The sequence below is a fragment of the Manis javanica genome, chromosome 4, assembly GCF_040802235.1.
Source record: "Manis javanica isolate MJ-LG chromosome 4, MJ_LKY, whole genome shotgun sequence".
Taxonomy (NCBI): domain Eukaryota; kingdom Metazoa; phylum Chordata; class Mammalia; order Pholidota; family Manidae; genus Manis; species Manis javanica.
The window spans coordinates 2,115,624-2,140,391 of NC_133159.1; the positions used below are offsets into that span (position 1 = coordinate 2,115,624).

General features: G+C 61.3%; 1 protein-coding gene across 3 annotated transcripts in view; it reads left to right on the forward strand.

The window, feature by feature from the left end:
• The first annotated feature begins 507 nt into the window (after positions 1-507).
• TP73 (tumor protein p73) overlaps positions 508-24,768 on the forward strand; it is a 58,058-nt gene continuing 33,797 nt past the window's right edge. For 2 of the 3 annotated variants that reach the window (XM_036999794.2, XM_036999795.2), the window contains exons 1-3: positions 508-633; positions 18,825-18,916; positions 19,303-19,423. In XM_036999794.2, coding sequence (XP_036855689.1) covers positions 610-633; positions 18,825-18,916; positions 19,303-19,423 — 237 coding nt within the window. In that variant the 5' untranslated portion in view covers positions 508-609. Of the gene's footprint in view, positions 634-10,033; positions 10,158-10,355; positions 10,429-11,569; positions 11,668-18,824; positions 18,917-19,302; positions 19,424-24,768 lie in introns of those variants that run through there. The other variant, XM_036999797.2, reaches the window with a different exon arrangement.

Below are 24,768 nucleotides of genomic sequence, written 5' to 3' on the forward strand. Positions count from 1 at the left end.
CCCGGCCCCGGGGCCGTCACGCTCACCCGTGTCTCCCGCAGGCCGCTGCCGGGACTCCGCGGACAGGGGTGGCGGCGGCCCTGCCAAGTGCGGAGGGTCCCGGCGCTGGCGGGGCGGGCAGAGGCCCGGGGTCGGGAAGATGCGGCGTCCGCGGGCCCGGAAGGCGGCGGGACTTAGTGTCGGCATCCCCGCCCCCCTCCCGGCCCCCGCGCCCCAAGCCGGCCGCGGAGCGCGATCCCGGCGCCCGGCCCGCGTGCAGCCCGCGGTAGGCGGCCCAGGCGACGCGCGCCAAAAGGCGGCGGGAAGGAGGCGGAGCGGCGCGCGCCCCGGGACCCCGACTCGGACGCGGCCAGCTGGTGGGGCGGAGCGCCGGCGGCCTCCCTGCCCGGTCCGGCCCCGCCGCCCCGCGCTCCTCCCGCCACGGCTGCGCGGCCCGCGCTGCCTTCCCGCCCGGCCGGCGGCGGAAGGCGCTAACGCCGCGGCCGCCCCCTCCCGTGGCGCCTCCCCGCCCCGCGCCCATATAACCCGCCTCTCGGCCCGCGCCCGCTGTGCGCCCACGACGGGGCTCCGCGGCGAGGCCGGGGCCAGCTGCGGGCCGGCTGGGCATCGATGAGCGGGGCTCCGACGCACCAGGTAGGCAGCGCGGGGAGCAGGGGCGCGGGGCCGCTCGCCGGGGTCGAGGGGCCGGAGCGCAGCGGCGGGCGCACTGGCTCGCGGCTCCGAAGCGGGGACACCGTGCACAAGCGTGTCGAGACGGATACTTGGGGTCTCCCTGGAGTCCGACCGGCTTCTGGGCGGTAGCGCGGGAGCCAGGGAGCCGATGGGAGCCCGGCCGGCGAGGGGATGGGGGTCCTGCCCTCAGTACGGGAGCAGCGGCCTTTGGGGCCAGGAGCAGCCTTGCTGGGCTTCCCGGGGGACCTCGCTCCGGCGAACCCCTTTTCACCCCGCTTCCAGGGGCCGTTCGGGATGTGACAGGGAAGAGGCTCGGTCAGGGTACAGGGGGGAGGATGTGGGGGATGTGCCTGTCTCTGACAAGCTCCTCCCCGGGGCGCCCACTCCCTCTGCACCCACCAGGGCTGTACCAATCCGGAGGGGTTAGTCCCCTTACCCCCAAGGCTGAGTGAGACCCAGGTCCTTCCCTGGACCAGGACTGGGAAGACCCGCTAACCTGGACCCCAAGGAGTCCGTTACTAAGGAGCTGGTTCCGAGCATCTCAGGTGGCTCTGAGTTGGCCTGGGGTGCTGGCCTGTCTCCGGAGTTCCAGGTGGAGAGAGGGGGCAGCCAGGTTGCTGGCCCTCCTGGAAGGAAACAACTCCTTCCCGGACCCCTTCTCTCGGGGCCCTGCAGCCACTGCCCTCGGAGCCGTCGGAGGGGAGCTATTATTACCTCCTTACTCAGCTTGTGTTTTTGTCTGGTCCCTAAGAGATTATGCACAAAGTGTGCACACGTCAACATAAATAGGAGACAGGTAGACCACTATTACCCAGCAAGGGGCCAGGGAAGCAGGGCACAGTTAATTTACCACCAGAGGGCATTGGGTCCAAATGGACTGCCGTTTGTTTATGAAAAAAACCAGACATTTGGGAACCATCATCACAGTGGTTTGGTTTGGCTCGGTTTGCTGTTATTGTTGCTGTGTATTTGTTTAAGCTGCAGTAATTAGCTTTTGGAGAAAAGGAGTAAAGTGAAATAAAATGCCTGTCCCCTTGATGCTTACTATAAGACATCATTTCCTTGAGAACAGCAAGACTGAAATTTGCGGCATGAATTTATGGGTTGATGCACGTAATGTTTAAAATAAGATAAAAAGTCAGCCACCAGAAACTGCAAAGGTGTGACCACTCATTCATCCTTTGGGGCTACCAGAGGTGAGCCGGCCTGACTGCGGGCGCCTGCGGGATGGCCACTGGACACCTAGCCCCCGGCAGGTGGGTCTTCTAGTGAGGCCATGGGAACGGGGTAGGCAGTTCCAAATCCTGAAGACGGCCCCTGGAAAAGCCAGTCTGGGGCAGTGGTTCAGCTGGAAGTGTGGACACCACAGTGCTGGGGTTCTGATCCCCTCTTCTCCACTGACTAGGCAGGGACCTCAAGCAAGTTACTTAGCCCTCTGAGCCTCAGTTTACCCATCCATAAAGAAGGGCAATAATAGTACCTGCCTCGTAAGCTTGGAAGAACAGTAAACAAGATGCCGTATCTCGAGGGCTTAGCACAGGACCTGGCACCACTAAGAGGGCCCTGAAGTGATGGCTGCTGATGGTGCTGCTCCAGAGCTGGGAGACCCAGGAGCCCCGGGCACGTGGGGTGGGGAGGCACAGTTCTCCGTAGCCAGTGGGTCTCCCCAGGGGATGAAATGGCTGGCAGTGAGGCAGGAATCTGCCGTGGCTTGGGCGGAGGCCGATGGCCTGTCAGGGTCTCGTAGCAAGGATGCCTCAGTTCAGTATTTATTTATAGAATATGCCCCACCCACATCCAAGAATGATTTACAACAGTGAACACATGCAAACCACCCAGCTAAAATAGAGATGGAGAGATTGAGGACTTAGGGAGAGACGACAATCTGGAAGCAGGTAGAGGTCCTGCCTGCAGCCAAGGATGGCAGTCACCCCTGATTCTGATACCCAAAAGGGGGATCATTCAGCGGTTGGTAAAGGGGAGCTGTGTGTACATCTAGACCGGAGAACGGTTTCCGCTTGACCAAATTCAAGGGGAATTTATCATCTACTTATGTAAAAAACATTGCACACAGGGTAAACTTTCGGGTTTGCATAAAAAATGGAAACACTCTTCAAATGTGTTTCTTCTAACCAGTTTTATTTTCCAGTTTTCTGTGGGATTGCTGGGCCCTTATTTTAAAATATTTTCTGAGGAGTTAGCTTCACGCAGCATAAAAGAAAAAAGAAACAGAGATGAGTGGTCCAGTGACTCCTGGCTCCTTGCCACCCTCTGAATGAGAAAAGCCTGTCCTCTCCATTTCCCCCTGGCAAGTCCTTCAGCATCTTGCCCAGATTTCTTTAACAAACAAAGAAAGCACAGGATGCATTTGTAAGTAACCCAAATGTGCAATGTCTTCTCAAAATGTTTGCCTTCTTAGGTGGGTTATAGAAGACACCTGAAAAATCCTTTTGGTGTGTTATGCAGAGGAAAATTGTTTCTGGTTCACAGAAAACTCCCTTTGCTCACGGGGGTTGAGATTAAAGTCAGCTTCCTCGAGCATGGGAGCAGGCACAAGGGGTCATAAACATTTGTTTGGCGCCCTCTCTGTGCCCCATCTGGTCAGATTCCTGGGCAGAGCAGACACTCACTCGTCAAAAGTGCCTCCTTTCCCTGGGCATGCTCCCCCAGATCAAACCCAAAGAGGAGGAAAGATACTCAGCCCAGCGATTGTTTACTGAGCGCCTAGTAGGTCGTGGCTCTGCATGATACTTAGCTGAGCAGCTCTTGTGTGTGTGTGTGTGTGTCTGCATATGTATGCCCTGCTGTTGTCATCACAGCAGGTCCCCCTGGGTACCATCAGTACACCCATTGGCAGAGCAGGACACAGAGGCTTGGGCAGGTGGTACAGCGTGCCCACAGTTACCCAGCTGCGCCTGACAGGTGTGGAGACTCCAGGGCGGAGGGAGAGCCAGGACGCAGAGCTGCTGGGTGGTCCCCTCACCTGGGCCTGGTGAGAAAAGACCAGGTTTCCAGGCCCCCCAGTACCGGAGCCGTGGAGCACATGCTGGAAGGTCCTTTGAGGCCATCTGAGCCGGAAGTACAGGAGTCAGGAGCACTGTCAACTTGAATGGGGAAAATACGGTGTCTTTATTTGTATTTTATTTGTATCAATGTCCAAGTGAAGTCTGGGATCTCCTCCAAATACGAATGTGGGCAACAAACCACACCCGTTTTTGCCGTCCCGTTTTAGAGGCCGACTTCCCAGTGTGACTCGCTGCTCTTTCCGTCCGCTGTGACGGCCGCTGCAGAAATCACTGCATTTCAGCGGTGCTCGTCACCAAGTCGAAATTACGAGTTAGACGCGCTGCAAAGCCCTGTCAGCTCAGCGTGAATGAAGGAGCGTGTGAGTCGCTAGGTCACGGCCTGCTTGTTACGGATGATCACTGTGAGGTGCCCAGGGCCACTCTGACAAATGACCAGACGTGGAGGCTCCAAACAGCAGACCCTTATTACCTCACAAGCTGGAGACAAAGTCTGAAATCAAGGTGTGGGCAGGGCTGGCTCCTAAATAGGGCGCTCCGAGACCAGTTTAACACAGTTGGGGGGTTCTCACAGAACACTAAGCAATGCTCAGACACAAGCAAGGTGTGCAAGAATTCAACTCACTTCTGACACAGACTACCTGAGACAGCGCTCAATTCCACGGGTTAGGGCCCCGTCGTCCTACAAGACTACCCTCCTCAAATGCCTGTCCCAAGCTCAAAATGTCACCTGTGCTTCCCACTGACAGGCTACACTTGGGAGGTTCCAAAGACCTTCCCTTAGGTTCGATTAACTTGCTGGAGCGGCTCCCAGAACTCAGGAAAACACTTTCGTTTACTAGTTAATCAAAGGACCTGAGAAGGGATACGAATGACAGGCAGGTGAGGTGCCGGGCCAGATGCGAGCAAGGCTGCGGAGCTGCCAAGCTGTCCCCAGGCTCTCTGAACCGGCCTTTGGGTTTTTCTGGAGGCTTCTTTATAGGTACGACTGACTGAATCACTGGCCACCAGGGACTGACACAGCATCCAGCCCCTCTCCCTCCCCAGAGGTCGGGGTCCTGTCGGTCCTCTAGTTGCGCCAGGGCTCCACTGGCAATCAGCCCCCACCCTCAGGTGCTTCCCAAGGGTCGCCTCATTAACACAACAAAGACACCTTTTCGCTCTCAACGCTTAGGGAATTCCGAGGATTTTAAGAGCGCTGAGCCCAGAACACGATGAAGACCAAATATATATTTCTTATATTAAATCACAGTATCCCAACGCCCCTGGGCGGGTCTGGGGGAGAGTCCTTGCCAGGCCTTACCCCAGCCTCCGGTGTGGCCGGTGATCGTCAGCGATCCGGGCCCCGGGGACGACACCCCACCCCTGCGTCTGTGTTCACATGGCCCGTGTGTCTCAGTCTCCTCTTCTATCTCTTACACGGACACTTTAGAGGATTCTGGATTAGATATTTTAGTTACATCTGCAAAGGCCCTAATTCCAAATGTCACATTCTGAGCTTCTGGGGGGACATGTCCTTAGGAGGGTACCATTCAACACACTAGAGTGACTGGGCTTCTGTATAAATGATTTCCTTTCCTTATAAAATCTTGTGGATTTTAGTTGATCCATTTGAAATATTCTTCTGAAAAGGGGTCTACAGTCTTCCCTAGACCAGCAGAGCAGCCTTGGCACAAAAGATGGAGAAGCTGGGTCTAAGCCACAGTCCCCTTTCCTGGAAGAAGAACAGGAGACCCCCACCCTCAGCCCCCAACACCAAAGGTCACACGGTCCTCGAGGAGGTGTCCTGCCCAGCTTAGCGCCTCTTCCCAGCCCATGCATCCTGAAAACAGGCTGCCCGTCCGCAGCTCCGGCTTCTCCTGCCCCTGGGCACTGCTGGGGCCACCACAGCCCCCAGAGTTGGGGAGAAAGAGCAGATACAGCTTCCACAGGCCTGGCTGCTGTGTGCAGATGCTCAGAGGGCAGGACACATGGGATGGCGTTGGGGAGCCACAGGTGGAAGGAATGGAAGGAAGCTCTGCTGGGGACAGAGGACACGTGAGGACATGGGGGACAGTGTTGGAGCCCTGGACAGACACTGGGCAGGCACTGGAGGGTCGGTGGCTGGAACTGTGTGCCTGGCAGGTGGAGTCAGCCTCCCCAAAGAGCCCAGGAGGGAGTCAGCCTGTGCGCTGGGACAGGCCCGGGAGGCGGGATGGGGTGCACAGTGGGAACAGCGCCACGCCAGCTCCCTGCCCTGCCCTGCTCTGTTTGCCCTGCTGAATTTGGCACAAGGAGAGTGATGACCAGGACAGGCAAGGTTCACAGGTGCCCCCTCTGCCATGCACATCTGTGGGTTCAACCCACTTACCGATGCCCTGAAGCCAGAGCTCTCCGGATGCAGGGCTAAGAGGCTAAGATCCGAGGCAGGCGTCAGTCTGGCCACACATGCTGGGCACGCCTGGGGCGGAGCACACAGCAGGCTGGCAGCCCTGACAGGCTGTGCTGTGGCCTTGGGCGAGGCCCCACTTGCAGAAGGACGTGGCAGCCTCCCTCCCTCCTTCCTGGAGCCCGTTCCCTGTCTCTGGGGGAGCCCTAGGCTTTCCCTCCTGGGAGTCGCCCATGGGAACACACCTGAGAATCCCCAAGGGTGACACAGGTGCCCAGAAAAGGCTGGTACAACTCCCCCGCTCCCACCAGAGCACCTGGGTGTCGCCCACCCTACCCTTCCACCAGCCAGAGTACAGGGGCCCAAGTGGGCAGGACCACCCGGGTACCCTGCATAGACCAGAGCATCTCTCCTTTGTGGCCCTGCTTCAGGTGGCTGCCTGTGGGAAGGACCTGACCCCATGTCCCCACCCAGCGCCAGCTGGCCAGCCACTCCCTGGGGCCCTGGGTGCCAGTGGGGAGGGGGCAAGGGGCTCTAATTGCTCACCTGCTGCTCTGAGGTGCCAGGCCCTGGGGGGTGCGGGCATCTGGGAAGCCTCTGGCTAATTGGGCAGAAGGATTCTCTGGGGGAGGGATGCCGGGGTTGCACCAGGTCCTTCAAAGGGGGCAGGGAAGACGCCCCCCCCCACCTCCTGCCCCATTTCCTGGGATTTTAGAAGTGATGTCCAGGGCTACGTTTTCTCCATTGGGCTGAAACTCGTGAGCAGGATGGGGAGGTTTCTCTCCTGCGGCCTCCAGGCCTCAGGGCTCCCGGGGGTGGGGGTGGGGCCTGCCTGCTGTCCCTCTGCCCCTGCGTGCTCCAGCTGTGTGGGGACCCCCAGGGCAGGTGAGGAGCCCCCGTCCGCTGTGGGTCCTGTCCTCCCGGGAAGTCACGTGGGGGCAGAGTGGCTTGCAGAGTCCTGGCTGGCCTCGGAGAGGGGTCTCGCTTCTGCAGGGAATGGATGAAATGCAAGAGGGAGAGGTGTGTGCGGGATGGAAAGATGGGTGGCGAGTAAAGGAACCTCAGGTGGGGCTCCTGCAGGCCCCTGTGCGCGGCCCGGCACCCTTCCCCGCACAGATGCAGCCTGGCTCCCCAGGCCGCGCCCTTGTCCTCCTCATTAGCATGTAAACCGGAGGAGCTGTGCCCCGCAGCGGGGTGACTGGGCGCCCACCGCCCACCGTGCCCCCACGTTCTCTGCCTCCCACAGCCAGTGACGACCAACAAAAGCCCCGTAATTAGGGAAGTCTCCCGTCTTTCCTTCTTTTGGAGGAAGGCAAGCTCCAACTTGCTTCCGGCTTCTTGATTTTTGATCAGGGACGCCCCCTGACTAATTATTTGGCAGTAATGAGAGAGGAGAAATCAAGTGGTGAGGTTTCTCGAGCTCTGAGGATGAAGCTGCAAATTTAAAAACGAGGTATTGGTAAACAGGACACTAATTGGATTCTATGAAAATAATGAATTCTGATAAAAATAGCAAAACAGACGACTGGAAGGTTGAGGTCAGAGTAATTCCAGGAACGCTGCCTAAGCACCCTCTGCTCGGTGTGGTGCTTGAAGGTCTGAGAATGATGGAAAGCGGCTACCTGGACAGAAAAACATTCCGGTGAAGTAATTTCTAGAAAACACGTTTTGAAGTGAGAAAGTCTGAGTGGAACATTGTTAGTAATCCTGGCAGGCTGCTTTTTCAGAGTTTTGGGACTTTCTGTCCCCCGAATTATTTAGAGTGGCCGTAGACCCCACATGGCTGCTTCCTCCCTCCGTTGCAGTTGAGATCCCTTCTGTTTGGTTCCCGCCTTGCAGATGCGTCTCAGCAGACGGGGAGGCCCGGGGAGGGGAGCAGCCGGGTGAACGGGGTGGGAGTGGGGCGCAGCACCAGCTGTGTCCTGTCTGAAGGGTTCCCTTTTGAAGTTTTCATTGGCAAAATTCTCTGGTGGTAAAGGTGGCAGAAGTCGTGAGAGGGTGGCCAATTTAGGAATCAAATCCACCCCAGACCCGCCACCTATTGATGTGATCTTTCAAAACTTGGCTTTTGTAAGACAGCAGGCAAATATCTCTCCCCACAAGGAGGGTGTGGGGTGAGAGCTCAGCACGAGTGGCCCCAGGGGTGCCACCAGACCCTCACCTGGGTGTCCTGTTACCAGGCCTTGGGCTCTAGTAGGGCTTCTAAAGAGTCCGAGGGGCCTTTCAGAGTGGACGTGTCCTGCCCTACCTCATGGTCCAGACTGACCAGGGGCTCACTGTTCCTTATCCCAAACCCCTGGGCCCCTGGTGTTTCAGACTTCAGATTTTAAAAAACATCATTTTAGTAATTATTCAGTACCTCAATTCTTTATTTTATGATACCCCCAGGGCTGATAGAAACGCCCCCCAGTCAAGCCCACCCACGACTCTGCAACGAGGCACACCAGTGTTTACACTAATGCACATCTGGGGCCACGAAGAGCCGCACATCAACCAGGGGAACCGGCCCCAGACAGAAGGAAAAGCTTCTGATTTTCCAAGCTTGTAGTTTATCAAGATTCAGAAAAGGGCCGCATGGCTGAGCAAGGGGCTATTTCCCCAGAGCCTGAAGCCTTCATTCATCCAGTCCTTCAGTTATCATCCTTACTAAGCACCTGCGGTTCACCAGGGAGCAAATGGGCAGAGGTCAGGCCAGGGCTGGCCAGGGCACAGCCTCCGGCCGCCGAAGGTGCCCAGGGGCAAGCCTGCCGTCGCTGGAGCACCTTCTGTGGGCAGGCTGGGGTGTGCTTGGCTAACCCGCAGGGTGTCACCAACAGCTGGACAGCATGGAGACAATAGCTTTTCTCAGAGGGCTGATGGGCAGCGGAAGGGTCAGCGTGTAAAAAGCCCAGCGTGATGCCCGATGCCAGCAAGCAGTCGGGGTGGAGTGCAAAGTGAACTGTGTGTCCTCCGATGCCTCTGCTGTGATTTTCAAACATGTTTTGGGGAGCCCGGCATCAAAGGGGGGGCTGCCAGTACCTGATGAGCTGGGGGAACAAGGCGGAAAGGGCGCAGAACCACGCAGCTAGGGCTGGAGTGGGGGTCCTACATGCCCCTCTGGTGGCTTCCCCACCGCCTTCCGCCCCCCTCACGTGCCCACGGCTGCAAGCCAGGGCGGTTCCTGTCCTGGATCTCGTAGGTCAGGAACAGACTGTGGAGGCCCCTCGGTCTCAGGAGGGACACTGGGGGTCCCGGCCTCCATGCCAGCATGAAGGGGCTCCTCTCACCGGCGCCACTCAACAGCTACTCAATCATGCGAACGAGGAACATTCATTGACAGTGGACTAATGGCTCTGCAAAGGCATCATGTCCTAATGGTGGCATTACTTCACGTGGCAGAGGGACTAGTTAAGTTACGGTCCTGAGCTGGGGATGATCCCGGAGAGGGGAGGCGGGCCCAGGGTCCCCACAGGAGTCCTCATGAGAAGGAGGTGGAGGGGGGCGCGGGGATGCTGGGGAGGGCCCAAAACGAGGGGGCCAGCTGGCGGCCACCTTGATTTCAGTCCCGTGAGACTCTGTGCCGACCTCTGACCTCCAGAAGGTAAGAACCTGGATCTGCGTTTTTTAGTTGCTCACTTTGTGGCTGTCCATCCGGGCAGCCAACAGGGGCTCTAACAGCACTCAGACCTGGGGAGCCCCTGCACCCACTTGCCGGTCAGCTAGGTGCAGGCCCTGCCCTGAGGCCCCCACCTGGGCCTCCCAGCTCAAACTTGGGTCTGGCCCAGGTGAGTGTGCTACAGAAGCTCTTTCCCAAGGTGGAAAAGGTGTCGAAGGTGTGCAGAAACACCAATCCAGCTCTGCTGCATGCCCCACCCGAGCTGGTGGACGTCCCTTCTTTACATCGACTGCTCTTGGGCCAGAGGTCCACTGGTGTTATCACTCAAAGGCCACCCACCCATCTTTGTCTCCAGCAGGGAGGACCACGGCCGTGCTGAGGAAGAGCAGGTTAGGTCTGCCCTGAGTGTCTGGCTGTGTCTCCACCATCCCCAGACGGGCCCTTCCTGCTCCACGGGGAGGGGAGGGCCATGCCTGGAGGTGCCCGCACAGGAGCCCAGGTAGTGCCATGCATCCACCCTGGCTTGGAATGGGCAGCGGGAGTGCCTCCCGGAGTCGCCTGGCTTCACCGAGGGGCTACTTCCCAGGGGCGTGGGCCCCTTCCCTGCCTGCTGCCACCAGCGACTGAGAGGGACTGGACAGCCGGGGATGGGCAGGGAGGCTCTTGGTGCCCAGTGGCTGCTTTGCCTCTTTCCTAGGACCAGGGAACACTTCACTGCCGCCACCACCACCACCTGCCCCTGGTGTGGATGTAATGCCTCACACCTGCATGTGAGTGTAGTCACATTTCTGTGCGTACCATGCAGACACACGCATGTCCCTACCTTGTGCAGCCTCCTTCCACATGTGCACACGTGACTGCACAGAGGCACGGGGGCTCTGACCTGTGTTACCTGGAACTGTTAGCTTCCTGTGGCTGCTGTCAGAAATCACCACAAAGTGACTTGAAACAACATAGATTTGTTTTCTTAAAAAGTTTTTAAAAAGGTCAAATTTCTTAAATCCATGTCCCTGGGCTAAGGTCAAGGTGTTGGCCCGACTGAATTCCTTCTGGAGGCTAGGGGTGGGGGGTCCTGTTTCTTGCCTTTTCCAGCTTCTAGAGGCACCTGCATTTCTTGGCTTGGGCTGGTCCTCTCTCTGCAAAGTCAGCACCCTTGTCGTCCATGACCCCCGCCTGTCTTATGAGGCCCCTGCAGTCACGCTGGGCCCCCCGCTAGTCTGGGGTGCACCCATCTCCAGAGGGGCTTCATCCCACCTTCAGTGTCCCTTTTGCCATGGCCACTCAGCCGGGCTGTGCTTCCTGAGCAGCTGCCCATGGGAGAAGGAAGGGATGGTGAACAGTGACACAGATTAGTATCCCAGACCTGTCCCCCCCCACCGAAGTCCTTCTGACCTGTAGTTAAAGACATGTGCTTGTACTGTGGCTGCGTGTCACACTGAAATTACCTGTATGTGCTGCGTGTGTGTGTAGGGGTTGGGTATCGCCAGTTTCCTCGTTGGACCTAATATTGAAAATGATGGGTCCCCACCGATTAGAAGCACCTCCTGACCTAATTCAGGTGCAATGATCTGACCTATAGAATTCGCTTTTGCTGGAGGACCGACTGAGGGTGGGTGGGGTTAGATTCATGGGCACGTGGAGCCGTCCTCTCTCCTGCGTGTGTCTGGGACTTTCTTGGAGGACTAGAAGTGTGCCTGCTGGGCAGAGACAGCCGCTCAGATGCCTGCTCCCCGACCTCACTCTGCTCCCTGGGGGGCAGGGGCCAGTCGCTGGTCACAGCCCGGGGGCCTGGCACTAGAGCAGAGCCCAGGCCCTCCAGCCAGCCCCAGGGCTCCTGGCCATGCTCCGCCCATCTGCCCTGAGGCTCCAGGCCGACCACACTGCTTCTGAGGCTCCAATGTCATCACCTAGGCGACCGGACGCTGCCGCCACAGCCTGCAGAGCCCACAGCACCGGCCTCCCGGCGCCTGCCCTCAACCCTCAGCCCTCGGGGCCCAGGCTCAGCCAAGGTAGGCTTGGGGTTGGCCCTATCCGTTGTGAGCATGGGGTCTTGCCACCACCGCCCTGCACTGTGGCTCCTTGGAGCCACCTCAGGGTGCAGAAACCCCTCCCCACTGCCCCCCATCAGTGCCAGAAATGGGGTGCCTGGGACAAGAGTGGCAGGCAGGCAGGTGGTGACCAGGCCAGCACGGGGAGGTGGTGCCCGCAGTCCCCTGCTGCCCGGCACACTCCAGATAGTCATTTGCTCTCGGTGGGGTGGTGGGGGTGGGACGGGAGGGTATTTCTGGGCAACTGGTGTGGTGCAGGCAGTGGGACAACCAAGTAGGGCAGAAAGTGCTCTGGTGGCTGCTGCCACCCTGGGACTGCCTGGGAGCTACTGCTGCCTGCCCGGAGGTGCCTCGGGGGACTTGCCCCACAGAGCCACCACTCCCTGGCCTCCTGGGGCCCACCTGGAACCGGCTTCCCAGCTCCCAAACCCCATGGCCAAAGTGTGCCCTGTCCCCCCTGGCTTCACGTGCCACTGTCAAGGCGAGAGGAAGACATGGCCAGCAGAAGGCCTCCCTTGACTGGGGTCACCTGCCACTACTGTGGGCTTACTGGGTGGGGGCTCCTGAGGTCAGGCGTATCTTCCGGGTCCCAGTGCGCTGGTGGAGGTGATAGTGGGGCTTGGCTGTGGGGAGGGCGGAGTGCGTGCGTGTGTGTCCTACGTCTCCCTGCCTCAAGTGGTGCTAAGCCAGCCCTTAGATTCAAACAGAAACTGCCGGGCAACCTCGCAGCTCTGCAGTGTGAGCCCAGGTGCAGGAGGGGAGCCACCCAGCCCTGGCCTGGCTTCAGGGGAGGCCACTTGCCGTGACAGAGGCTGGCACTGGGTAAGAGGCTGGCTGGGGGAGCAGCAGCGGGGCGGGGGATTCTGGGGACCCAGAGCCTGCCTCCCCCACCCACTTGGCCCAGGAGAAGGAGAAGGCAGCTCAGTCGGGCACCTCTGACTGTGTCTCTGTTTCACAAGTGTGTCCTGTCCATTTGGGGAAGCTAAATTTGTCTCTCATGCCCAGCGTGCAGTGGGGCAGGGAGCCCTTCAGGGGGACACGAGGCCCTCAGCCGGCCTTCCTCACAGGACCCAGTCTTTCTGCGGGAGGTCCGGGGCGCACATCAGGCCTCCCCTGGCCGAGGGTCCTGTCCTGGTCCCACCCCACTCGGTGAGCTGGACAGAGGGCCACCCAGAGCTCCCGTGGCCATGTGGCCAGGCTGTAGGTGGGAGGGGCAAGGAGGTGGCCTCTGTCCCTGCTCCCTGAGGTGGGGGCACCCTGTTCTTCCAGGCGGGTCCCCTGCTGAGGCCCGGCCCACGCCATCTGGTGAGGACAGCCCCCGTCTGGGCCCCTAGGAGGCTGGGCTCTAAGCGTCCTGCTGGAACTCGGCCGGGCTACCGCCTGGGAAAGAACGCCATTTCACAGAAGGGTGGCCTGCTGCCCTTCGTCCTTGCATGTCAGCAGCCCAGCCCCTCTGCTCAGGTAGGGGGACCTCTGGGCAGGGGACTCTGCAGTCCCCTCCAGACAGGGTGGCAGGGCTCAGGAAGGCCTTGGGGCACCCCTGCGATGGTCTATTCATGGTGCGTCCAGGTTCACTGAAATGAAACCAGCAGTGGCGGGGAGCTGTTGGCACAGCCGTCACGCCACTGGAACAGTCGAGTGCATGGTTTGGGAGTGGGGGGCAAGGCGGAGGTCTTTGGGTCTTTTTCTCCGAACTGAATGGAAGCCCCCAAAGCCAGTGTCCCAGGGGCCAGGGTTTTGGATGACCCCCCCCCCATTGTCCCTCCCTGTGTTCATGCCAAGTGTGCAGGCCGTAGCCTGGTCGTGCGGAGTCGGGGTGAGCAGGTGGGAGGGGGCTGTCCCCATGGAGGGTCTGCTCTTTGGAGGGTCCCAGGAGCACCAGTTCATTAGAGGTTGTTTTCAGAGCCCTGGGTAGGGTGGGCAGAGGGCCCCTCAATCCTGCCTGGCCCAGGGGGCTGTCTGGGGGCCTCACCCACTGTCTGTATCTGCTCCGGCAGCTGCCAGGTGCTGGGGCAGGCAAGGAGGTGCCCTGACTCAGGGTCGGGGAGGACAGCAGCTTCCTAGAGGAGGCCGGGTCCAGGCCTGGCCTGGGAGGATGAGGCTGGGGTGGGCAGGTGCGGTGGACCAACGCTGGGGCTTTAGGGACAAGGCAGGGAGGCAGAGAGAGGACACATGGGGACAGAGGGGGCAGGGAGGGGACGTGTTGGGACAGGGTGTGACAGGTGCTGTGAGCACCCAGAGGCCCGGCCCAGAGCTCGGCCAGCACCGGCTAGAAGCAGCGGCCCGGAACTCTGGGCCAGAACATTCTCTGCCGTGGGGGCTCCTGTGCATCAGGATGCGTCCCCTCCCCTGTCAGAGATGACAAATCAAAGTGTCGGCAGATGTTGCCTAATGGGCCCAGCTGAGGACGGTTGGGCCAGGACCTCAGCGGCCCCTGAGTCACACCGAGAGGGCGGTTTGTGGGTTGGGCTTCTGCTCCAGCGAGCAGGGAGCTGAGGGCTCCAGGCTGCACCTCCACCACCCTGCCTGAGCTCTGGGGTGCTGCGGGTGGACCCCTGGGCTACCCGCCCTGGCCCTGGCCCGGATGCTGGCCCCGGGACTCTCCCTAAGTCATAAATAGCTTTCTGGAAATTCTTTGAGGTGAAGCAGGCTCGGCGGCCCCAGCCCACGGGGCCCTGGGGCAGGGTCGGAGTGCCCGCAGCTGGGGCCCAGCTACCGCGAGCGGAGGCCACACATGTGCACGTGGGTGTCTCTGCGCTGACAGCTCAGGCCGGTGCTCGCCAGTGATTCCGCGAAAGCCCAGCCCCAGGAGCGCGGCCCCGCCCACCCCCCACGGCAGCGCGGCACCGCAGAGCGCGCCCCTCTCATTTCCAGACAGGATGCATTTTATTTCTGGAGCAATTCGATCTTTATCGAAAGGCTGATGCTGCTGACATCGGTACGCCCTTTTTGACTTCTCTATAAGATGGAAGTGTTTTATCCCAAGTCGGTTTCTTCTCCCTCCACACATGCGTTTTTTAAAACGATTTACAAGGTTTACAGAAGCAATTTCATTTTGTCCGAGAGCCCCATTTCCATTGGAACACATTTCCAAATTTAAATCAAGGGCGTTGGGGAGTTGGACTTCCTGTGTGGGAAGTGGTTTGAGTCGATTTATTTTTCTCACCCCTGTGATCCTTGGACAAAAGGCTGCAGGGGTAAAGGGGTGTCTCCCAGTACGGAGGCGCCGGGCCTTGGGGTCCTGGGGCTTTCCGGGTGAGGGGCTGAGGCTCCGCCTCGTCTGGGCTGAGTGTGGATGGCAGGTGCTCCGGGGGCCTGAGGGGGGTGTCTGCGCCCCGGCTCCATTCTCGGGTTCAGTGCATCAGCTCTTCAGACTCCCCCGCAGGGCCTGGCGATCACAGCTGTGTGGCCTCCCTGCGCAAGAGCTGCAGCCCCTCTAACGTGCAGGGCAACGTGCTGGGCTCTGGCTCCGCTGATGAGGAACCCGCGGGAGCAGGCGGCTGCCCCCTGGGCGTTCAGCCAAAGGGCACTAGTAGCGGGCACGCTGGGCCTGTGTGATGCTGTGCCCTCCGGGGTCAGTCCCAGCCACCGGAAATCCCCAAGGTGCGGGTTCCGGAGACCATGGGGGCCTGAAATATGCATTCTGACCAGTGCCTCTGAAGCCAGACACCTGCAGCTGAGATCTCAGGGGGGTGGGTTTGGAGCCCCAAGTCCTGGCCCAGAGGAAGCCCCCTCCTGCCCGCACATAGGCCTGGCCCCTCTCCCGGGTGGCGCTGGAGCTGCAGGCAGTGCTGGGAGGCTGCGCGGGCTGAGAGGGGGAGCTGGCCCGCGGTGGGTGGGGAAGGAAGCCTTTCTGAATTTGAGGTTCAGTGGGAAGGGAGGGAGTGATGCGGGAACGCAGACGGGAGTTGGGGTGAGGAGAGGCTAAACATACAAGGACCCAGCTCAGCCTTGGGTCAAAGGGAGCATTTCACTCACCAGTTCCCAGGGGTGTTCCCCCACATCCCTACCCCAGGTACAGAGGACGGAGCCCCCCTCCACAGGGACGCCCAGGGCTCAGTCCCCAAACCCTGCATGCTGAGCCTCTTCCCTGAGCCGCCCCCTCCGGGGGTGCCCAGCAGGATATGGACAGGGGCTCGCCTGCTCTCTGCCCGTCTCTCGATCTCTCACCTTAGAGTCTACAGGGTGTGCGGGATGCAGTTCTCAGGCAGCCAGGTAGTGTGGGGCAGTGTTAGCAGTTAGCAAGAAGTCAGGGCTGGCAGCCAGGCGGGACGCCATGATGGTCTCTCTGAGGCAGTGGCCTCCGAGCTGAGATCCAGATGCTGGGAAGGGGCCTCTGGGGCCTGGGGCAGGGGGACAGTGTCCCCAGCTGAAGGGCCTCAGCGCAAAGGCCTATGGGGGTGGGGACAAGGCCTGTGGGTTGGGGCTGGAGGAGCACGGGTGGGTAGGGTGGGCTCAGGCTAGGGGCCTGGGGTCCACAGTGGGGCACCTGGGGCCCCATCCTAAGCATGAGGGGCAGCCCTGGAGAGGTTTCAGACACGACGGTGGTAGGTTTGGGGTACTCTGGGGCTGGAGGGATGCAGGGGGCAACACCGCTCGCTGTAGGTGCAGGGTGACAGGCAGGGGGCAGGGACATGAGTCCTGGGCTGTGTGTGTTCGGGGCAGAAGCAGTGGGGCCTAACCAACTCTGTGACCCTGGTGCAGTGTGCAGACCTGGGATGGCCCCTTACCCTGTGCCCCTTGCACCCAGGGATCTGGATGGCACTTATTTTCTGTGCACGGGGCACCTGCTACCTTCTGGGGTGGCTAAGCTGTCTCCTTCTGCCTGGAGGGCTCAGGGGTGGGTGCTCCCGGGCTTCCCCAGGCAGCCCCATGCCTGCCGGCCTCTCCCAGAGCCTGTGGCTATGTGAGGCCTGGTGGGTGCAGTGGGGGGCAGACTGCAGGCGTGTCGCCCAAGTGGGGCTCTTGCAGTCCCGGTGGTGGGGAGGTATGGGGGTGGAGTGTGGGAGCCCCCAGGCCCGAGAACTTGGCCTGGCTTCGGCTGATGGGGGTTTATTCTTGCAGCTGGTGGAGGACCTGCTCTCCAAACAGGCTTTTAGTGGCTCCCTATGTGCGGCCACTCCTCTTTTAAAATTAGAATTGCTTTTTATTGAGCTGGAATTCACATAATGTAAAATTAACCCATTTAAGGTGAGCGACTCAGTGGCATTTAGCACATTCAGGGCACTGTTCTACCACCAGCTCTCCCTACATCCAGAATGTTCCGTGATCCCCGCAGGAAACCCAGCCCCATTAGCAGCCATCCACCATCGCCCCTCCCCTGACCCGGCACCCCCCCATCTGCCTCCTGCCTTCAGGATCTGCCTGTTCTCCAGGTCGTGCCGCCGGGCAGCGTGGGGCTGTGCGGCATCCCTTTCTGTGGCTGCGTGATGCTCCACGGTTTTGTCCGCTGATGTGTTCTTGGGCTGCTTGCATCTTCCGGCTGCTGCCATTAGCACCGGACACTTGCTGTGTGACCTCAGTCGAGTGTTTTCCATTTCTGGGCTTGGTCCACTGGCAAAATGAAGGGGTGGGACCAAACGTCCCAGGCTTATTGAGCCTCAGGTCAGCACTGAGCTCTGTGGCTGCCCCACAGACAGGCAGCTGTGCTGGCCTGCTTACTTCCAAGCCCACCCCATCACTGGTCACCCAGCTCCGTGCCTGACGTCGGCTCCACTGAGCTCGGCCCTGCTTGCCGTGGCCTCCCGGCACAGGAGGGCTGCGGGTGGGCACTGCCCTGCCCCTTGTGGGCCGTGTGCTGAGGGTGGGCATTGGGGACACTGATCCCCAAGTGTAAGGAAACCACGGGGTCCCTCCTGCGTGGACCTCAGTAGATCACAGCCTCTCTTAGCCCCTCTCCTGAGGAGTGGGTGGGCGGCTGAGGCTGCAGAGGCTGTGTTTGGGCAGCTGGGCTTTCCGACCACCTCGCTTGGCCCTGTAAGCCTTGCCCTCCCGTTTCTGGGGCCCTGCCCTGGCTCGTGCTGCTGCCCCGGGACCTGAGGCCTGGCACGTGGCAGCCCTGGGAGAGTGCCGCAGGCCTCCATCAGTGCCCGCCCGCCTGGGGACAAAAGGACAGACAGCAGCATGCCCTCCCCCCATCCCCAATGGTGCGGGCGTGCCCAGGCCTGCCTGACCGGGCACTACCAGGTGGCGGCCAAGCTGATTCCCACAGCCCCTTGCCAGGGACCCAGAGGCTGGCCTGGGGGAGATGTCGCCTTAGCCGGGGTGGGGGCTGTGGTCAGGGTGGGCTCTTGTTTCCTGGTCCCTCCACCACTGTAGGACTCAGGCCCTCAGCCGTGCTTGACCCTCGCCTCCTTGGGGATGGGGGCTGCTGGGGGGCGGGTGGGGAGGAGGCTCTCAGGGAAAGCGAGCTGGGGACAAAGGCCAGCGGGTCTGGGATAGGGCCAGGGTGCCCCAAACCCTGGGCATGTCCTGTGAAGGGGAGAACTGCCACTTTGGCCTTCGTGGGCCGCTTGTGGGGTCCAGAGGGTTCCATGTCCAGGCAGCAAGGGAGACCCCTGCCCGGAGGACAAAGGTGGCCCGTATCCCTCAACGCCTGGGCACTGTGAGCTCCTCCCGCCAGGGTGGGCCCTGCATGTGCCCCTCCCAAGAGGAGGTGACCTGGGATCTGGGCTGTCCCCATGTCCTGGGGTAGTGAGAACCCCGAAACCTGTCTCAAGACCCCCAGGCCAAACCCAGACACAGTTCATAACCACCACCACCACTCATATTCGAGGTCATGATGGCGCAGACACAGCGAAGATGTGCTCCCAAGGGCCCCACAGCAGCCCCAAGGTGGGGGCCTACTGCCACCCACCTCATCAGTGGTGACTCTGAGAGGTCCCTGCTGCCAGGGCACCCATCTGGGCTTGAGGCCAGGCCTGCCCTCTTGGTCCCCCGGGCCTCAGTCTCCGCAGAGGAAGTACAGGGGGCGCAAGGGCCGGTGCCTGGATGGGGCTCGGGGCACTCCCGCTCACCTGCTGCCGTCTAGGCCCCGCCTGCCCCAAGGGTGCGGGACGGCGGCCAAGGGGGATGCTTCCCAGGGTGTCAGAGTGTTCACTGTCCTTCCCTCCTGGCAGAGCGAGCTGCCCTTGGGGCCCCGCGTGGGGAAGATGTCCCAGGCCCCGGGCACCGACGAGGGAGCCACGTTCGAGCACCTCTGGAGCTCCCTGTGAGTACCGCCTCTGGCCACCCGGGGCTGGGCTGGGCCACCCGCAGGCCAGCTCAAGGCAGGGCCAGGCACGAGGGTGGGCAGGGAGCTGCTGCCCTGGGCTCTCTCCTGGGGATGCAGGGTCCCAGGCCTGGGCTCTCTCTCTGATCAGCCCTCCAGCAGGGTCAGGGCCAGGAGAGGTCCAGGGCACAGCATCTGCGTGCTCACACCAGCCCTGGGGAGGCTGGCAGAGAGGGGAGGAGGTGGGGGCTGGGGTGAGCAGAAAGGAGCCGAGGAGATGGTGGGCTGACTGCTTAGGGCAGCGGAGGCGACCCCACAGGAGCGGCGGGTGGGCCCCAGCTCTGGGCCTGGCAGTCTGGGTTGACGCTCAGGTCCCCTCTTCACAGGGAGCCAGACAGCACCTACTTTGACCTTCCCCCGTCAAGCAGGGGTAATAGTGAGGTGGCAGGCAGCACAGAGGCCAGCATGGATGTCTTCCACCTGCAGGGCATGACCACATCTGTCATGGTGAGTGGGGCTGCTGTCTGTGGACAGCTTGGAGTGGGGACAATAAATGCAGATGGTTCTGTCTTGGGAGCCTGCAGACCCGGGAAGCAGGCTCTCAGCTGTACCTCTGCAGGTTAGTCAGGACATTTCAAATTGCAAAGCAGAAAATGTAACTGTCAGTGTAGCAGTATGATGGATTCAGGCACAGCTGTATCCAGGTGTTCAAACAATTGCCTCCCTGTCTGTTGCCCTGTTTTCTCCATAGTGGCTTTATTTCTAGGCAGCCTCTCCCTGTGGTGGAGGGTACCAGGCCCCAGCAGCGCCTCCATGCTGTGGGGGAGGACCCCTCTGCCCATGGTCCAGCAGGCCTGCCCCTCGTGGTATGGACATGCCATGTCCCTATATCTGAGCCTGAGCCATCCCTGTGCTTCTGACCAACTGGGTCCCACAGGACAGGGCCAGGATGGAGTGCAGTAGGGTGGGCACCCCTGACACAGGGACTGAGTTATGGGGAAGAGTGCCCCAAAGGAGGTTGGAACACTGTTCCCAGGGGAAGGGGCCTACAAGGAGATGCAGGCACAGTTGAGGCCCTGACACCCCATGGCCTGCAGTGGCCCAGGTCCTGCCACGCTGGGCGTTCCTCTTGGCAGGAAGGCAGAGCTACAGTAACTGGGTGGTGACTGCATCCCTATCCCTCTCCAGCTACCCTTTACCAGGCCCTAGTATGCCAGGATGAGGGTGGCGGGCAGGTGGGACGCAAGTACGGGTAAGGACCCCGTCCCAGAGAGGCTCTGCACTGCCAGCTGTCCCCAGCACGCCCTGCAGTCACCTCCTTGAGACAGCCCCGGCTGGCCCCCCGGACTGCTCCATGCTGCGCACAGGCTTGCTGCCCAGGGCTCCCTCAGCGGCCACTCACAGACCGGACTTTGTCAAGCACGCGGCGGGAACCCGCGGCCCTGCCAGCTTGCCCTCCCAACGAGCTCTGCAGGCACCTGGCCTCCCCACCCTGAGCGCGCTTGTCTCCTGTCCCAGGGCACCAGCCCCAGGCTGAGGCCCAGGACACAGAGGGGAGCTGGGCTTTGTGCCTTCCTGGCCTCCCTCTCCCCAAAACTCCCTTTCTAAGCTGGAGCCCCTCACCCAACACCCTGTGTGAGGCACCCTGAGCACCCAGCAGAGAGTGGAGGTCGTGTGGGCTCTGGGGCGGGAGCCCTGGGACGCCCATCCTCCGAAGACCCCCTGGATCTGAGGCATCTCCCCGCCTGGGCCTAGCCTCCTGCCTCTGCTCAGGAGGCTGTCATAGTGGAAAAGCCCCCCTGTGGGCGGCACCTGCTGTATTCCCACGTTATAAGGGCCTGGGGTGGGGGGTGGGGGTGCGGCAGCCGCCCTCCCTCCTGAACATCTTCCATTCTGCCACCCGCTCCCAGGGCCAAAGGTCCTGACTCTCACCTTCCAGGTCCCACCTCTGGACACCCACTGTTTGGGGTGGCCCAGCCTCCCGATGCCTGGGCCCACAGACGGTCCCAGATGGGCGGGCCAGTGTGGTTGGACTGGCCCTTGTGTGTTTTGTGGCGGGTGCACCTCAGCAACTTGAAAATAAGACTTATTCCTCATGGGTCCTTGAGGGCACAGGGCTCGCCTGGGGCCACACAGAAGTGAGGTCGCGGGCAGGGAGAGGGCAGACCTGGTCTGCCTTTACTGGGGGTGAGGGTGGGGACACGGAGCTTTGAGAGCTCTCTCTTCATTAGTGAATTTAAACCATAGGTCGGAATTACAGCACAGGAGGTCCCCTGGCAGGCTGTTGTCTAGGTCACCCACAGCTGACTAGGGGAACTCCGCAGGCGGGCGCAACGTGTTTGCTAGGGAAGGTGTCTTTGAGGGGGGGTCCAGATGGCAAAAGCTTAATGTCAGGCACTTCCTGTCTCCTGAGTTCTGGAAGCCCCCTAGCTCGCCCCCTTGAGGTCCGGGGAGACCCCCACAGACCCAGCATCAGGAGGCAGAGGTCAGCTCTGGGGTCCTGTAGGATACGATACACTCCCCCACACCTGGCCTGGGAGGAGGCCGAGGGCATCTGGGCTGGGGAGCAGGGCTTGCCTCTCACCAGGAACGACCGTGGGGCTTCCCACCCTGCAACATGAGGGCTGAATCTGTCAGGTCCTCTTTGTAAGTCATGCGTGAAACACCTGCGTGCAAATTCAGTTCACAGAGGTGGGGATCCCCTGAACCATGCTGGCCCCAGCACACCTCCTCCTGACCCCTGACCAGCTGCACTGCGAGAGCAGCAGCTGGGCTGGGGGCACCGTGCTGGGAGCGTCCCTTCGCCCACTGCTAATCCTCAGGAGGCCCCAGCACAGCACAGACGCAGGGGCCTGGGCGGGCAGCTGGCTGCAGAGCCCCAGTGCCTACTGCCTTGCTGAAGGCCTCTGCCCGATGTGTCCAGGGGTCTGGAGCAGGGGCTGGAACCTCCCTTCCTCCCAGCCTGCCCTGCAGTCTGAGGGCTCCCCCCACCCTGTCTGTCCCTCAGGAGTCCCCACCCTTCCTGTGCCCCTTCCCGCCTGTCTGGTGATAGCTGTTGTGCACAGGTGGGTCACTGGGATGGGGCTGCAGCCGGCAGGGCCCTGATCTGAGTGCCCACAGGGTGTTGCAGAGCTGCCCAGGTGAGACCTGCAGACGCTCCGAGGCTCAGCCGAGGGTCACCCTTCCTGGTCTTGGGAAGGGCATTTCTTTTGAGAAGAGCACAGTGTGTAGACTTCTGGAAGCAGGCATTCTCAGGACGCGGGGCCAGGTGGGTGAGGGAGGGAGAGGGCACCCTCCTCAGGAGGGCCTGCAGCCCTGAGGAAGGGCCGTCTGCCCGCCTACCCCGCTGAGCCCTAAGTAGCCTGTTCTTCTCCAGGCTTTGGGGGACAGGGCCTCTGGGGAGCACAGGCCTGAGCCCTGGGCAGCCATCAGGCCACAGAGCCACCTGCCTGTGGGTGGTGGGGCCAGGCTGTGCCCTTCTGGTGAATCACCCCTTCCTAAGCACGGGCCGTGGGAGAAATGTGCCACCCAGGCCCCGCTGCCACGAGGCTGTGGAGGTGGTCCGTGGGTTAGAATCGGCGCAGGTGCTGGGACCCACCTGGAGGCCGCATGGAGACAGCAGCTGAGGGCCATGCTAGGCGGGGGCCCAGCCCTCCTGACAGCCCCAGCACCCCCATCCCCATATCCCCGCCGGCCAGGACTTTGGATGAATGCCCAGGAAGTGGGCCCTAAGCTCAGTCACACTGGGAGTCCGGCTGGGCCGAGGCTCCCGTGCGGGGACATTCCTGGTTCTCCAGCCTGACAGGTGTCCCCGTTTGGGTGGAGCATGGCCCCTCTGTCATGAATCCCTGCCTTTGCTGCCTCCACTGGGGCTCAAGAGCAGAGGCCTCTGCCCTGACACTGCCTCCTGCTGGGCACGTGTGCGGCCAGCTCCTCCTGGGCCAGCCAGTGCCCTGCAGGCCTGAGCTCCAGGGCACAGTGAGGCCCAGGCTGCCCAGGGCCATGCCAGTGGCCTGGTTCCCTTGGAGCGTAGACGGTCCTCTGCTCAGGGCCTTCACCCGCCTCCCCCACCCCCAGTGTATCGGCTAGCTGTCGCTGTATAACAAGTCACCACATATAATGGCTTCAAGCAATGCCACGACTGTCTCTCAGTCTCTGTGGGTCTGGGACCTGCATGTCTCCACTGGGTGCCCTGCTGGGGGTCTCGCCAGGCTGCAAAGCGTCAGCCAAGCCTGCAGTTCGTCGGAGGCCCAGCTTCTCTCCCAGACTCTCTTGGTGGCAGAATCCAGCCTGGCTCTGTGCAGCTCTAGGACTGAGGTCACTTTTTTGCTGGCCGTTACTGAGGGCTGCTTAGAGGCCCCCCGCCATCCCCGGCGGCTTAGCCCCTCCGCAGGCTGGCAGTTTGTTCGCTGGGACCATTGGGAGGCGTCTCCCTGACCTCGCTGAAGGGCTCACGGGATCAGGCTCGGCCCACCCGGAGAGTCTCCCTTCTGATGAACTGGAGTTGACGGGGTCATAGCCTGACCATGGGGTGATGTCATCACTTTCACAGACCACCCCCATCAAGGGGGCGGGTGTGCAGGCCCCTCCTAGGTGGGCATCCCACCCGGGAATCCAGCCCCCCAACCTGGGGCTCCTTTCCCTTCAAATTCTTCCCTCTGTTCCCCTTTCAGCTAAAAACAAAGCCTATGTGACCGAGGAGATGGCCACCTCCCCCAGGCAGCCCCTGAGCAAGTGCCCCGTGGGCTTCTTTTCCAGTCCACACTCCCCTGACAGGCCAGGACACCCTGCTTCTGGGTGGAGAACTGCCCAGCCTCACCCACACCCTGCGGGGGTGGCGGCTCACCCCGCCCTCCTCTTCAGCCCGTCTCCAGATCTGTCCCTCCATCCAGCCCGCCTGCTTGGTCCAGGAGGGACCCCTCTTCCAGACAAAGCCCAGCAACAACCTGCAGGAACCTCAGGGATGGAGAGGCCTCCGGGGGAGGTAGGGGTGGGGTGGAGGTGGGCGGGGGTCACCCCTAACCTCCCGTCTGTGAGCTCCCAGGAAAGCAGGTTCTCTGCTGCCTCCAACCAGAGCTTCCAACCTGGGCCCTGCCCTGCTGGAGGCCCCTCCCCCAGCACCCATCTACCCAGCAAACCTCTGCTTTCCCCGACTGTCCCGTTATGCGTGAGGAACACGGACACCTTGGGAGCTAACAGCCGTGGCGACAGGGAGTCACAGTGGTCCGTGGTCCGGCTCACGAGCAGAGCTGTGCCTCTGGCTGCTGCTCCAAGGCCCCGGGGCCTGAGACTGGAGCTCCCCGCCCAGCCCTGGGGGGCAGCGCCTGGGGCAAGCCTCCTCCTGGGCTCTCAGGAGTGAGCTGGTCAGGTGACTCCTTGTGAGGCCCTCTGTCAGGCCAGCCTCCCTCTGCCTGCTGCCCCCAGCTCCCCAGGGAGGTGGGAAGTGGTTGGGAACGTGGCAAAGAGACGCAAGTGTCTGCTGGCTGCCCTTCCAGCACCTGGTGGTGTTTTAAGCTCCCGGTGGGGGCAGAAGGAACGGTGCTTTGGGGGGTGGGAGCTGGAGGTCGGCGTGTCCAATTTCACGTGATTTATTTGTGTAAAACCTATGTCACGCCTGCTTCCAGGGAGTCTAGACCCCTACCCCATGCTAAAGGCAACTTTGCGTCAAGGATATTTAAATTAGGAGGCAACTCCAGTCCCCAGGTGGCCCAGGAGCGGCGCTGTGACGCCCCCGCAGAGCTGGGGGCCGGGGGTTCAGTGCACTGCCGTGGGGGCCCTCCCGGGCCACATCCCTGCCTTGGGGACCCGGTGCAGCAGGAACAGGGCCGCCGGCCTGGGCGCTCCGGCTCCCT